The sequence below is a fragment of the Salvelinus fontinalis genome, chromosome 1 (genome assembly GCF_029448725.1).
Source record: "Salvelinus fontinalis isolate EN_2023a chromosome 1, ASM2944872v1, whole genome shotgun sequence".
NCBI classification, from domain to species: Eukaryota; Metazoa; Chordata; class Actinopteri; order Salmoniformes; family Salmonidae; genus Salvelinus; species Salvelinus fontinalis.
In genome coordinates, this window is record NC_074665.1 from 12,762,316 (window position 1) to 12,777,669 (window position 15,354).

At 45.7% G+C, this 15,354-nt stretch overlaps 1 protein-coding gene and 1 long non-coding RNA gene across 3 annotated transcripts; one reads left to right on the top strand and one right to left on the bottom strand.

Moving 5' to 3' along the window:
- Positions 1-2,024: 2,024 nt before the first annotated feature.
- On the bottom strand, positions 2,025-5,088 carry LOC129816646 (uncharacterized). The gene is made up of 2 exons (XR_008753588.1): positions 5,002-5,088; positions 2,025-2,203 (listed from the first exon to the last, which is right to left on the bottom strand). It is a non-coding gene; the product is annotated as an uncharacterized LOC129816646 (long non-coding RNA).
- On the top strand, positions 5,089-14,392 carry LOC129816563 (forkhead box protein K2-like). Of its 2 annotated transcripts, none has more exons than XM_055871206.1 (9): positions 5,089-5,572; positions 6,975-7,169; positions 10,089-10,239; positions 10,897-11,043; positions 11,366-11,559; positions 11,848-12,050; positions 12,148-12,408; positions 12,531-12,728; positions 12,893-14,392. In XM_055871206.1, the coding sequence occupies exons 1-9, from the start codon at positions 5,292-5,294 to the stop codon at positions 13,105-13,107; spliced, it is 1,845 nt and encodes a 614-aa protein (XP_055727181.1). In that variant the 5' UTR covers positions 5,089-5,291; the 3' UTR covers positions 13,108-14,392. The 2 variants fall into 2 exon arrangements, with proteins under 2 accessions (XP_055727181.1, XP_055727272.1); XM_055871297.1 differs by having other exon boundaries at positions 12,896-14,392.
- Positions 14,393-15,354: the final 962 nt, after the last annotated feature.

Genomic DNA, 15,354 nt, shown 5'->3' on the forward strand with positions numbered 1-15,354 from the left:
ACCAGTATGGAGAATTAAGTAAAACCACAAGTCCAAATCCCTATCTCCATCCATGGCTAATTTAGGAAAGGGACAATTTTAGCTAGCTAGCTAGACACCGGAGGACAACAACACAAAGACATGCAACATTTCACATTTGACTTTTGATATGATGTGATTGGTGTGAAGCCAAACCCAAGCTGGCTTCCCTTGATACTTTTTTTGGGGTGCGCCAGGACCATTCACCGTAGAGGTCACTTAGTTTAGCTCAACGCTGATTGGCTATTATTGTGTCATTTTATTTTTTTATCCATAGTGGCCAAATGCGCGCTGGCTTCCCTTACATTCAATGCTATGGGAGGCAACAATGTCATACTCTTTTTGACCAGACAGCATCAGATAGATGGGCTACACATACAGAGACAGAGGGGCGCTGTTTCGCTCACTTGTCTGCTTTCTCCGATGAGATACATTCAGCCTCTTGCGTATTGAAGGAAAATGATGAACCACAAAGAGATGAACAATAAAGTATTTTATCATTTGTATTATTTTTTATTTGTTAATTTTTTTGGAGAAGCTTGGCTTCCCTTGGCATCAATGAATACACGCCACTGTATACAGGGCACATTGCAACATGGTACTTGAAGGAGAAATTTAGTTGAATAATTTGGAGCACTGTTTAGATTGAATACATCTAAGCAAAATATATATGTTGTCATGACGATATAAACAGATGGATGTGTTCTAGACAGTATGCTCATACCATCTATTGGCTGATTTGGCGATCTGCTGTGCAGGTAATTGTTTTAAAAGCAGTATGAAATGTGATTAGTGTGTTATCCCCTATCTCCAGTGACGAGGATTATGTAGCTATGACGCTTTCCTACACAATTTCATGATTTAACAGATGGACCACTTAGAAGTTAAAATCAGGAGGAACATTTTTATTTTACTCACTGATAGAACATAGGCCGTTCACCAAATTGACAGGAGCTTCATGATTCTTTTGACTTTGTGTTCCTCTGCTCAGACTTGCTGTCGCCAGATCTTACAACGCCTGGAAAGGTATTTTATATATCAGCTAACCAAATCATATATTAAACCAATCTAGTGCCCGGTGGCACAGTCGATGATGTGGCTCGCAAACCATTGGTTGATGCATGCAATGTCTGAGTAGGGGAACACTATCATAATAAACGTAAATTATTTGCGTATAACTTCCTATTGGTTTATTCTGATGTTTCCCAAGTGGGAAACTCGAGACCATCTTTCTACAACAAGTTAGCAAGTGGGATCTTTCTGAGTTTACTAGTTCTGACTAGCACATGAAAGCACTAGACTGGATGACCCAAACGACTCTCCCTCCTCTCATGTTGCTCCCAACATAAGAGTCTGAATGATGTAAAGTTGATCTATACAATAGCATGGCTACCCTAGACTAGAATACTCACTGCAGCAATTCCCCCATTCACATCGATGGGGATGTCGTGGAGAAGGTTGAGAGCTTCAAGTTCCTTGGTGTCCACATCACCAAGGACCTTTCATGGTCTAAACACACCAACACAGTCGTGAGGAGTGCACGACATCACCTATTCCACCTCAGGAGACTGAAAATCTTTGTCATGGATCTTCAGATGCTCAAAAAGTTCTAAAGTTGCACCATCGAGAGCATCCTGACTGGTTGCATCATCGCTTCGTATGGCAACTGCTTGGCATCCGACTGCAAGGCGCAACAGAGGGTAGTGCGTACGGCCCAGTACATCACTGGGGCCGAGCTCCCTTCCATCCAGGACCTCTATACCAGGCGGTGTCAGAGGAAGGCCTTAAAAATGGTCAAGGACTCCAGCCACCCTAGTCATAGACTCTCTCTGCAAGCGGTATCAAGTCTGGGACCAAAAGGCTCCTTAACAGCTTCTATCCCCAAACCATAAGACTGCTGAAGAGTTAATCAAATGGCAACCAGGACTATCTGCATTTACCTCCTTATTTTATTACAATCTATTCTTGTTTTGTATCAGGAATCAAGGTAAGAACCAGATGCAGACTGTCGAAGTAACAATGTTTATTGTAGCAACAGGGGCAGGAACAGACCGGTCAAGGCAGGCAGGGGTTGACAATCCAGGGTAGAGCAAAGGTACAGGATGGCAGGCAGGCTCAGGGACAGGAAGAGAGGTAAGGCGGGCGGGTACAGGGTCGGAACAGGCAAAGGTCAAAAACCAGGAGGCTGAAAAAAGAGAGGCAGGGGAAAAAGACAGGAGCTGACAGGAAAACCACTGGTAAGCTTGAACAAACAGAGAACACAGGTATAAATACACAGGGGATAATTGGGAAGATGGGCGACACCTGGAGGGGGGTGGAGACAAGCACAGGTGAAACAGATCAGGGAGTGACAGTTTTGCACTGAGTCTCTTGCACTGGCTACATGTACACTCACTGGACTCTAACCACACACATGCTACAATGACACTAACACACACATTCCTTCCTTCACACATGCTACAATGACACTCTAACACACACATTCCTTCCTTCACACATGCTACAATGACACTCTAACACACACATTCCTTCCTTCACACATGCTACAATGACACTCTAACACACACATTCCTTCCTTCACACATGCTACAATGACACTCTAACACACACATTCCTTCCTTCACACATGCTACAATGACACTCTAACACACACATTCCTTCCTTCACACTCTTCAAACATGCTATTGCTACTCTCTGTTTATTTTCTATGCATAGTCACTTTACCCCTACCTACATATTACCTCAACTAACCCGTACCCCTGCACATTGACTTGGTACTGGTACCCCTTGTAAACTCAGCAAAAAAATAAACGTCCCTTTTTCAGGACCCTGTCTTTCAAAGATTATTTGTAAAAAAATAAAGGGTTTAAACACTGTTTCCCATGCTTCTTCAATGAACCATAAACAATTAATGAACATGCACCTGTGGAATGGTCGTTAAGACACTAACAGCTTACAGACGGTAGGCAATTAAGGTCACAGTTATGAAAACTTAGGACACTAAAGAGGCATTTCTACTGACTCTGAAAAACACCAAAAGAAAGATGCCCAGGGTCCCTGCTCATCTGCGTGAACATGCCTTAGGCATGCTGCAAGGAGGCATGAGGACTGCAGATGTGGCCAGGGCAATAAATTGCAAAGTCCGTACTGTGAGATGCCTAAGACAGCGCTACAGGGAGAGAGGACGGACAGCTGATCGTCCTCGCAGTGGCAGACCACGTGTAACAACACCTGTACATGATCGGTACATCCGAACATCACACCTGCGGGACAGGTACAGGATGGCAACAACAACTGCCCGAGTTACACCAGGAAGCCCTCCATCAATGCTCAGACTGTCCGCAATAGGCTGAAAGATGCTGGACTGAGGGCTTGTAGGCCTGTTGTAAGGCAGGTCCTCACCAGACATCACCGGCAACAACGTTGCCTATGGGCACAAACACACCGTCACTGTACCAGACAGGACAGGCAAAAAGTGCTCTTCACTGACGAGTCGCGGTTTTGTCTCACCAGGGGTGATGGTCGGATTCGCGTTTATCGTTGAAGGAATGAGCGTTACACCGATGTAACGGCAGCCTTCCCTCTCTCCACGAGAAGAGAGAGTGTAACAGGGATCGGACCAAGACGCAGCGTAGCTCGTGTTCAACATGTTTAATTAACAAGACGAATACTGTGAACACTTACAAATACTACAAAATAACAAACGTGGCAAACCGAAACAGCCCTATCTGGTGCAGAGAAAACACAGAGACAGGAAACAACCACCCAAAATCACCAACACAAAACAAGCCACCTATATATGATTCCCAATCAGAGACAACACAAAACATCTGCCTCTGATTGAGAACCATATTAGGCCAAACATAGAAACGGACAAACAAGACACACAACATAGAATGCCCACCCAGCTCACGTCCTGACCAACACTAAAACAAGCACAACACACAAGAACTATGGTCAGAACGTGACAACCGAGGCCTGTACACTGGAGCGGGATCGATTTGGAGGTGGAGGGTCTGTCATGGTATGGGGCGATGTGTCACAGCATCATCGGACTGAGCTTGTTGTCATTGTAGGCAATCTCAACGCTGTGCGTTACAGGGAAGACATCCTCCTCCCTCATGTGGTACCCTTCCTGCAGGCTCATCCTGACATGACCCTCCAGCATTACAAACCACCAGCCATACTGCTCGTTCTGTGCGTGATTTTATGCAAGATAGGAATGTCAGTGTTCTGCCATGGCTAACGAAGAGCCCGGATCTCAATCCCATTGAGCACGTCTGGGACCTGTCGGATCAGAGTGTGAGGGCTAGGGCCATTCCCCCCAGAAATGTCCGGGAACTTGCAGGTGCCTTGGTGGAAGAGTGGGGTAACATCTCACAGCAAGAACTGACAAATCTGGTGCAGTCCATGAGGAGGAGATGCACTGCAGTACTTAATGCAGCTGGTGGCCACACCAGATACTGACTGTTTCTTTTGATTTTGAACCCCCCTTTGTTCAGGGACACATTATTCCATTTATGTTTGTCACATGTCTGGAAGTTGTTCAGTTTATGTCTCAGTTGTTGAATCTTGTTATGTTCATACAAATACTTACACGTGTGAAGTTTGCTGAAAATAAACACAGTTGACAGTGAGAGGACGTTTGTTTTTTTGCTGAGTTTATATACATGCTACTCTTTTTCCTTTAGTTTATTTAGCAAATTGTACTTGATTACTTTTTAAGAAACTCTGCATTGTTGGTTAAGGGTCTATTTTGTTCAGTGAATGTGACAAATAACATTTGATGAGCAAACCAATTTGTAATTTGGTTGAACTACCCCTTCATGAATCTACAAATCTCCAATCCATTCCGTAAATATCAGATTCCATCGTTTACATTCAGCCATCGATATGCGCTTCAACCTACAGTGCAACCAACCGTGATTTTTACATTCTATTTATATTTTGGCTGTCATTGGTAAACAATGTTTATCTGCCTACCCAGTCTTTGAAGGGATTGGGCCGTTGAGCTATCAGTCACCTCCTTTCCTCCCATTTGGCCTCCATTGGTTGGCTGTTGTCTTTTCTCTTTCTCTCTGTCGCGGCGGTGTGTCGGAGCTGCTGTGTCCCCGATCTGGCACGTTCCTAGCCAAATTCTTAACGGTTTTACAATTGGATTCCCCTTTTACGAAATCTCCACAGTTCTAAACCCTGCCAAAATTAAAGCCAGTGCTCCTTAATTAGCGCCTATTTCTCCCCCACACAGTCTCAAAATTAGAACCCCCAAGAAGATGGCGGTGGGGTCGGCAGTTGCCCGGCTTGAGGGCCGAGAATTCGAATACCTGATGAAGAAGAGGTCGGCGACCATCGGACGGAACTCATCGCAGGGCTCGGTGGACGTCAGCATGGGCCACTCTAGCTTCATCTCTCGCCGGCACCTCGAAATTTTCACCGCGGGTGAAGATGGGACCGGTAGCGGGGAATTCTACCTCCGATGCCTCGGCAAAAACGGGGTATTTGTTGATGGGGTGTTCCAGAGACGAGGGGCTCCACCTCTGCAGCTCCCACGAATGTAAGATGGGGTAGTATTTTACATTTTATGTCGCGGTAGAACCGCTAAGGTAAAGGTGATGATAGTCTGACCTCGCGTTGTTATTGTTTTGTTCCCTGGCCGCCGCACGTGTTGTGACAAACACCCGGCGCCTGTCCACACAGCGAGCCGCTGGTAACGCTGGCTTTGTTTGCATAAAAGGGTTACGCGAAACGCAAACACATTTTTTTTTGTAATTTAACATTACTAAGCGTGCGTATCTAGGTACTGTAGTTGGCTAGTTATGTCTGTATACGTATTTCTTGCTATCAAAACGTGTTTACGGTGGAAAACGTATGTAGCTAAGGTTAGCTGTACTTGTGCAATGGGCCATGCTTTGGCGAAATGTCAGCTTGGTTTCTAGGCGGATGTGTTGCAATGTTTGCACAGCATAATGTACAAAGAAACTAGCCTGTCCCGTGTTTTGTTATTGTCAGTATGGGCTGTAAATCATGTTGAATTTATATTTTTTCAAAATGTTACCCGACGTTTCTGTTTACATTCTAGCAGACGCTCTTATCCAGAGGGACTTACAGTAGTGAGGGCATATTATTTGTCATACTTTTTCGTACTGGTCCCCCGTGGGAATCGAACCCACAACCCTGGCGTTGCAAGTGTCATGCTCTACCAACTGAGCAGGAAATGGCAATAGGGGTTTGGAAATACTGTAGTCTTGATTTGTACACAGTAATATTAAATCATAACAAATCAGATTCTTTTGAATATATGTTTTATTGTCATATACACTGGAAAGGTGCAATGAAATGTGGTGTTTTACTGGTCTGAAATAGTTCTATGTCACAGTCAGCTGGTCCCATAGCAGATGATATGGTCCAAGTATACCCCAATGATATGGTCCAAATATACCCCAATGTAATAGTAAGTAAGAACTGTTATGTAAGCTCCATTTATAAACCCTGTTAATAGGCTAACTCTTCTGGCCCTTATTAGAGTGCCTCTGCATGTTTTGATACCCATTCAACACTGCTGGCGTGTTGCAGTCAGAATGCAGATTTAAAAAAATATATATATATTTAACTAGAATAGTCAGTTAAGGAAAAAAAAATATTATTTACAATGACAGCCTACCCCAGCCAAACCCTCCCCTAACCCAGACAATGCTGGGCCAATTGTGTGCTGCCCTATGGGACTCCAGATCACAGCCAGTTGTGATACAGCCCAGGATCGAACCCGGGTCTGTAGTGACACCTCTAATACTGCGATGCGGTGCCTTAGACTGCTGCGCCACTCAGGATCCCAATTAAAGAGACATTCTCACTATTATTATTGAGTGTGTCTGGGTAGGTGTGGATGGCCTGCACTTAGCATGTTCAACTATTGTGTCCTTAGACTCTCTCCCTCGCTCTCTTTCGCTGTTCTCCAGGTGCTGTCTCCGGTTCCCCAGCACCAACATCAAGATCACGTTCACAGCCCTGTCCAGCGATAAGAAGGAGCGTAGGAACGTGTCGGAGTCACCGGTAAAGCCCGTCCAGCCCCAAATGGCGCCGCTGACCATCAACATTCCAGACAACATCGCCCACCTCATAAGCCCCCTGCCCTCACCCACCGGCACCATCAGGTGAGACTGAAGTGGAGTATGAGCCATGAAACAATCAGAGCATTGCAGATGGCAGGGTTACTCAAATCTGGATCTGGAAGCGAGTGCCGCTACTGATTTTCAAAAACAGCAAGTCTCCGAACCTCCAGGCTCAGATGTGAATACTCCTAGTAGAGCTGGGAGATATGGACAAAAATACATTTTGTGATAAATTGACTGAATTATCACAATAATGATAAATTGAACAATAAATTCATAAGATTAATATGTACCAGTAACTTCTGAAATATTGCCCTTAAAACTACTAATACAACTTTTGAATGTTGTAGCTATCAATTTTCCAGTTACCAATAGCCCATAGTAGCAGACTTATTTCATTTAAGACTTCACATTCTGGGGCCTCCCGGGTGGCGCAGTGGTCTAGGGCACTGCATCGCAGTGCTAACTGCGCCACCAGAGTCTGTGGGTTCGCCCCCAGGCTCTGTCGCAGCCGGCCGCGACCGGGAGGTCCGTGGGGCGACGCACAATTGGGCTAGCGTCGTCCGGGTTAGGGAGGGTTTGGCCGGTAGGGATTTCCTTGTCTCATCGCGCTCCAGCGACTCCTGTGGCGGGCCGGGCGCAGTGCACGCTAACCAAGGGGGCCAGGTGCACGGTGTTTCCTCCGACACATTGGTGCGGCTGGCTTCCGGGTTGGAGGCGCGCTGTGTTAAAGAAGCAGTGCGGCTTGGTTGGGTTGTGCCTCGGAGGACGCATGGCTTTCGACCTTCGTCTCTCCCGAGCCCGTACGGGAGTTGTAACGATGAGACAAGATAGTAATTACTAGCGATTGGATACCACGAAAATTGGGGAGAAAAGGGGATAACATTTTTTTTTAAAGACTTCACATTCTTTCAAAGGCTAATTATTGTTATTATCGATCAGTAAAATATCCATGGTAAATGGTCAGTATGGATACGTTTTGGGTTTATCGTCGCAGCTCTATCTCCTGGCATATGTACAAAACATATTAAGTGTACAAAACATATTAAGAACACCTTCCTAATATTGAGTTGCACTCCCCCCTTTTGCCCTCAGAATAGCCTCAATTGGTCGGGGCATGGACTCACCGAGGTGTCGAAAGCGTTCAACAGGAATGCTGGCCCATGTTGACTCCAATGCTTCCCACAGTTGTGTCAAGTTGGCTGGATGTCGTTTGGGTGATGGACCATTCTTGATACACACAGGAAACTGTTGAGCGTGAAAAACCCAGCAGTGTTGCAGTTCTTGACACAAACTGGTGCACCTGGTACCTACTACCATACCCTGTTCAAAGGCACTTCAATGTTTTGTCTTGCCCATTCACCCTCTAAATGGCACACATATACAATCCATGCCTCAAGGCTTAAAAATCATTCTTTAACCTGTCTCCTCCACTTCATCTACACTGATTTTGTTGTGGATTTAACAAGTGACATCAATAAGGGATCATAGCTTTCACCTGGTCAGTCTGTCATGGAAAGAGCAGGTGTTTTATACAGTGCCTTGGGTCTTCTTGGGCATGATGCTACAAGCTTGGCACCCCTGTATTTGGGGAGTTTCTCCCATTCTTCTCTGGAGATCCTCTCAAGCTCTGTCAGGTTGGATGGGGAGCGTCGCTGCACAGCTATTTTCAGGTCTCTCCAGAGATGTTAGTTCGGGTTTAAGTCCAGGCTCTTGCTGGGCCACTCAAGGACATTCAGAGACTTGTCCCGAAGCCACTCCTGCATTGTCTTGGCTGCGTGCTTAGAGTCATTGTCCTGTTGGAAGGTGAACCTTCGCCCCAGTCTGAGGTCCTGAGCACTCGGGCAGGTTTTCACCAAGGATCTCTCTGTCCTTTGCTCTGTTCATCTTTGCCTCGATCGTGACTAGTCTCTCAGTCCCTGCCTCTGAAAAACATCCCCACAGCATGATGCTGCCACCACCATGCTTCACCGTAGAGGTGCCAGATTTCCTCCAGACGTGACGCTTGGCATTCAGGCCAAAAGAGTTCAATCTTTGTTTCATCAGACCAGAGAATCTTGTTCCTCATGGTCTGAGAGTCTTTAGGTGCCTTTTGGCAAACTCAGTGGGCTGTCATGTGCATTTGAGGAGTGGCTTCTGTCTGGCCATTCGAACGTAAAGGCCTGATTGGTGGAGTGCTGCAGAGATGGTTGTCCTTCTGGAAGGTACTCTCCCATCTCCACAGAGGGACTCTCGAGCTCTGTCAGAGTGACCATCGGGTTCTTAGTCACCTCCCTGACCAAGCCCTTCTCCCTCGATTACTCAGTTTGGCCAGGCGGCCAGCTCTAGGAAGGGTCAAGGCTGGTTCAAAATTATTCCGTTTAAGAATGATGGAGGCTACTATGTTCTTGGGGACCTTCAATGCTGCAGAATTTTTTTTTTGTACCCTTCCTCAGGTCTGTGCCTCGACACAGTCCTGTCTCTGAGCTCTATGGGCAATTCCTTCGACCTCATTACTTGTTTTTTTCTCTGACATGCACTGTCAACTGTGGGACCTTCTATAGACCGGTGATTGCCTTTCTAAATCATGTCCAATCAATTGACTTTACCACAGGTGCACTCCAAGTTGTAGAAACATCTCAAGGAGCTCAATTTCGAGTCTCATACCAAAGGGTTTGAATACTTAGGTAAATAAGGTACTTTTGCTTTTTATTTTTGTTTGTAGATTGCTTAGGATTTATTTAATACCTTTTAGAATAAGGCTGTAACTTAACAAAATGTGGAAAAAGTGAAGGGGTCTGAATACTTTCCGAAGGCACTGCACCAGCAGAGGAAGTTTCAGACACTATGGTTATGGGTTAGGTGTCTTGGATGCTTATTGGATCTGAGATCTTTTCTGCCATCGCAGGATTCCCTTGTTCATCACCAAACCACAGTCTCTCCCACTCAGTCTCACCGTTAAATGGTTTCTCGCCCCAACAGTGCTGCCAACTCCTGTCCAAACTCCTGTCCGTCAAGTCCCAGAGGGGCGGGTCTGTCTGGCTATAGGATGGGCCGCGCACTGACCGCTGACCTCATCAATGAGAACTCCCAATCAGACGAAAAGGACGGCTCGGGAGGAGACAGCCCCAAGGTGAGACACCAGCATCCCAATAGTCCCAAAGTGGCTTCCTCTCCTCCACACTGATATGAAGAGGTCAGTCAAAGCATTATAATTGAAGTCAAATGAGAGACCTGTCCATCTCTTACAGAGCATTGTCAATGAAGGAAAGAAGATGAGAGGATTCCACTGTAGACTGTTGAGGTTTTGCCCCAGTGCTGGGATGAACCGGTGAACAAGTGAAGCGTTCAGAACGTTGAATATAGAAATGAGACTAATAGAGCTAAACAAATCCCTGTTTTGCCTAACAGTCCTATCAATTCTACCCAATTCGTTTCTATCTCCGTGTTCTGTAATGTGGCACCGTCCTGAACACACCCCTGACTCCATTGTCTTTAGAGGTAGAACCCAGGGTGATGGAAAAAAATATTGGTTTTGTTTTGGTTCTCTGGGATGGGTTACTCATTGAAGGAAAATGTAGACTTTGGAGTGACAAATCCCGGCGAACTATAACTCTACTTGTTTTCCAACTAACATGAAACTGAAAACAAGTTCTCACAAAACCGAACTCTTGAACCCTTTTAATGACCCAGATAAACACATGCAAGACATACACATCAATCGTAGCATAAATCTAATCAAATATCTGTAGCGTGAAATAAAATGCTTTCTCATTTGTTCTGTCCTCAGGATGACTCCAAGCCACCGTATTCCTATGCACAACTAATAGTCCAGGCTATCACCATGGCCCCCGACAAGCAGCTGACTCTGAATGGGATTTACACACACATCACTAAGAACTACCCGTACTACAGGACCGCAGACAAAGGCTGGCAGGTCGGTGAATCCACCCTGTATTTCATCCCGCTGTGGTATATTTCTCTTAGAATGAGACAAACTGACATCTACGTAAACTGCAATCTTCCTAAGTTATCCAGTCTCACGTTATCCATTACAACCTGTCTCTCTCATGGTTTTGAACTGAACTCTAGTTCTACAGTTATGTCTTTCTGTTCTAGAATCTCATCTATTGTTTCTCTCGCTCTCTCTTTCTGTCTATAATTCCATCCATTCTCACTATGTCTCTCTATTGTGTTGTAGAATCTCAATCCGCCATAACCTTCCCATTGTCATGAATACTCTGTCTACTGTGTTCTAGAACTCAATCCGTCACAACTTGTCTCTGAACCGCTACTTCATCAAAGTGGCTCGGTCTCAGGAGGAGCCGGGTAAGGGATCGTTCTGGAGGATCGACCCTTCATCAGAGGGCAAGCTGTGTGAACAGGCGTTCAGGAAGCGCAGGCCCAGGGGGGTGCCCTGCTTCAGGACCCCACTAGGCCCCCTCTCATCCAGGTAAAATAGTTCTCACTAGAAGTCACATGCTCCTATATTTCACTCTCATATATACTGAGGTTTGAAATGGCATGCAGTTCTCCAGCAGTATATTAACTCACCACTACCCCCTGTGGGCTCAGTTAGGCAGTGCAGGTAGAGAATTATTTCTCTGTCTGGGACACTGTGCTCTAAATTATTCAATGGACTCTGGGTAGGATGTTTCTTTTTGGCATGCAGAACACAAAGATGAACGTACACTCACATTTGCTAATCATTCTAATAGTCTTCCTGCTGTTGTCCCTTCAGGAGTGCCCCGGCCTCTCCTAGCCACACAGGGGGACTGTCGGCCCACTCCAGTGGTGTGCAGTCCCCGGAAAGCCTATCCAGGGAGGGTTCCCCTGTGCCCATGGACCCAGAGCCAGCCCGGGCCATAGCTCCCACCACAGCCACTGCCCTACAGCCCAAACTAGCAGTCATCCAGGAGGCCCAGTTCGCTCAGAATGCTCCTGGTGAGTTATGTTATGTTGGAGGTTGTTGTTTTAACTGTGTTAGTGGGTGGTTAACAACTCCACTTCCTGTCTGACCTCTGATACTTGTCTCTGATAGGCTCCCCTCTAAACAGCCAGCCGGTGCTGATCGCCGTGCAGCGACAGTTACCCCAGACTACCATGAAGCCTGTTACCTACACCATGGCAACGCCCGTCATGACAACAGCTGTAAGCTCCGCCCCCGTCATGCAGACGGTGCATGTACTCCAACAGATCCCGATGGTCACCATGGCTACTATTGGTGCTACACAGAACTCTGTCGTTACGGTAAAGACAGAACTGCAGGAGAATGGAGGGGGAGACCACAATGGGGTCAAAGGTGAGGAGACAAAGTTTGGCATATAGATTTACAGTCAAATGTACATTTTCTTTGCTGTACCAGTCCCTTTATAAATGAAAAACTGTAGTCATGTATCTCAGTGTTTGTCTCTCTTCAACCAGTCAAAGTGGAGCCGGTCCCAGCCGTCACTGCTTCCTCTATAGGCAGGGCCAATCGCATCATCCAGACCTCCCAGGCCACGCCCCTAACAACGGTTACCATCTTGCAGCAGGCCCCCCTGGGCCAGCATCGGCTTCCGATCAAGACCATCACACAGAACGGGACTCGCCTGATCCCAATTACTACTGCTGCTAACACAGGTGAGACACACTCAAGATGGCACCTAACACCCATGAAGCTTGTAAAAAAAAAAAAATGGCACATGATTGGAATGACTTGTCTAAAATTACCTGCCTTTTCACTCAGTAATGCTTGTTTATGTCAGGGTTGCCATGAATCCAGTAGTAAAACTCTCTCCTCTCAGCAGTGGTGAACCCCCTCCACCTGTTGGCAGCCCACGCCTCGGCCTCTGCATCGCTGCCAACCAAGAGGCGGAACGGGGAGCTGGCCGACCACTCCGAACCCAAGAGAGTCAAAATGGAAGAGGGGGGCGAGAGCATTATCCCCGCTGTAAACAACAACTCGCACACAAACAGAGACGAGGAGAATGGGGTTAGTGAAAAGGCCAGCGATGACTAGAGGTCCTGACCCCTCTCTTCAATGGGCCCCCTCTCTGTTCTCACCCCTCCCCCCGGCCTGACTCCCACTCTAAATCACGTTGATCATCTACTCAAAGGGAGGAAAGAGATACATAGCGTGTGACCAGTAAACAGACCACTCACCCAGTTAGTATAAAAATAGGAAAATAATTATTCAAAAAGAAGGCAAATTAAGTTGCTGAAGCGGTGACGCTGTTTTGGAGAGACTCAACCTTAAGAGAAGCACGGTAACCCTTCATATATAAGTTATTTAAAAAAATTGTTAACAAAATGAAAAAGGAACTCTAGACTACCAGAATCACCAAGGCTTCCACTGCTGATTGGTAGGTTCCCCTGTCAGTTTCTACCCAGGACACGCCCCCAATGGAGGGATGCAGCCAATGGCGTCATCCCGGCAGCATGATAGACAAGTTCTTAATATTTGGAAAGAAATGACTTCAACGACCGTTAACAGTAGTGTATTCCCTAAAGGGAAGTGTGTGTGGAACCATTCCCTGTATCTCTGGCAGCTAGCCTTCATGTCGACCTACCTAAAGCAGTCGTGAGTGAGTAGAGATGTCGTATTTTGATGTACACGTGTATCCTAGGATCGTCTTTGAGTGTACCACCCGTTTTCCAAGGCACAGACATGTTAGTAATAACCATACTAAAAGCTGTAAGAAGTGGGTTCGAAAAATATTTAAAGTCACCTGATATTGTGGAATCTTTGTTCAGTGAAATGAATGTAGTCTCCTTTTCCTTCAAGAAAACACTATCTATTGAGTGGATTGTTTTTTGTTTTTCTGTTGTCAAACCCAAAAGAAGTTTCCAAATCACTGTACATCTACAGATGTCATATTTTAACAAATATCCTATAAGAAAAAATATATTTCCATGCGTGTTTGACCGTATGCTTCATCAATGCTTGCATGTTACCGAATTTAGAGAATGTACATGAGCAGTTAACTGAATATGGAACTCAAGAAAATAAGACTGAATCTATGCTATACTGTATGATTCTGACCAGTAAAGCACTTACCCTCTTCATGTATTTTATTTACCTTTTTTATTCTGTTTTCCCTGTCATCAATGGCTGTGTTTACCTTTTTGTGTTGAATGTCGGCAGTCCCCTTGCTTGATTATTTTCTTCTGTTCTGGCTTTCCCCGAAGTCTCTTCAGATTGTATTTGGTTTCCACAAGGAAAAACAAGTGATATGTTTGTTCTGCTTCGGTGGGTAAATGCATCCTTTTTTTATTTTCTATATATATAAATTAATTTCAACCTCTGTCCTGTGTCCTACCGTTTTCTGTCGGTGTGTTTTTGACTCTCTCTGCTACTGGTAAAGGCGCATTCACACAGAGAAATAGACACTCTGTGTTTGTCGCCTTGTCAACAAACATTATTTTCAACCTGAGATGCCTTGAAGGTGCAAATGCCAGCCACGGTGAGATCAACCATCCTTTTGCAAGGCACACGGTTGACAGCAGTTGAAACCTCACCATGTATTGTAACGTTGGTGAATGTCTTATTTCCTCTAATGCAGCAGTCTTCTAAGGGCCCAAGGTACAATAGGTTCTGTAACACTGGAGAGAAACGACAGAGAAGCAGCTGCTCGGCAGATAGATGAGAGACTACTAGTTCCAGGGGAGTAGGGAGGACAGGGCTTGTTTCACCATGACTGCATTCCTAGTGTTTCTGTTGGTGTTCCAGGAAGTTACTGCAGGCCAGATGTGTGGGAGACCTAGGGAGAACACCTTCCGTTATGAAACCGCATCCTATTTACATTTGAGTTATTTAGCAGACAATCTTATCCAGAGCAACTTAGTGCGCTCATCTTAAGATGGCTATGTGGGACAACCACATATCACAGTCATAGTAAGTACATTTTTCTTCAAAGTAGCTACCAGCAAAGTCAGAGCAGCGTCGTCCAGGCTAGGGGATGGTTTGGCCAGTTTTTTTTTTTTTACTTAGCTCATCGCACTCTAGCAACTCCTTGTGGCAGGCCGGGCGCCTGCAGGCTGACTTTGGTCATCAGTTGAACGGTGTTTCCTCAGACACATTGGTGCAGCTGACTTCTGGATTAAGTGAGTGGGTGTTAAGCGTGGTTTGGCGTATCATTTTTCGGAGGACGCATGACTCGACCTTCGCCTCTCCCAAGCTGATTGGAGAGTTGCAGTGATGAGACAAGATCATAATTTTTAAATATATATATTATTTAACCTTTAACTAGGCAAGTCAGTTAAGAAC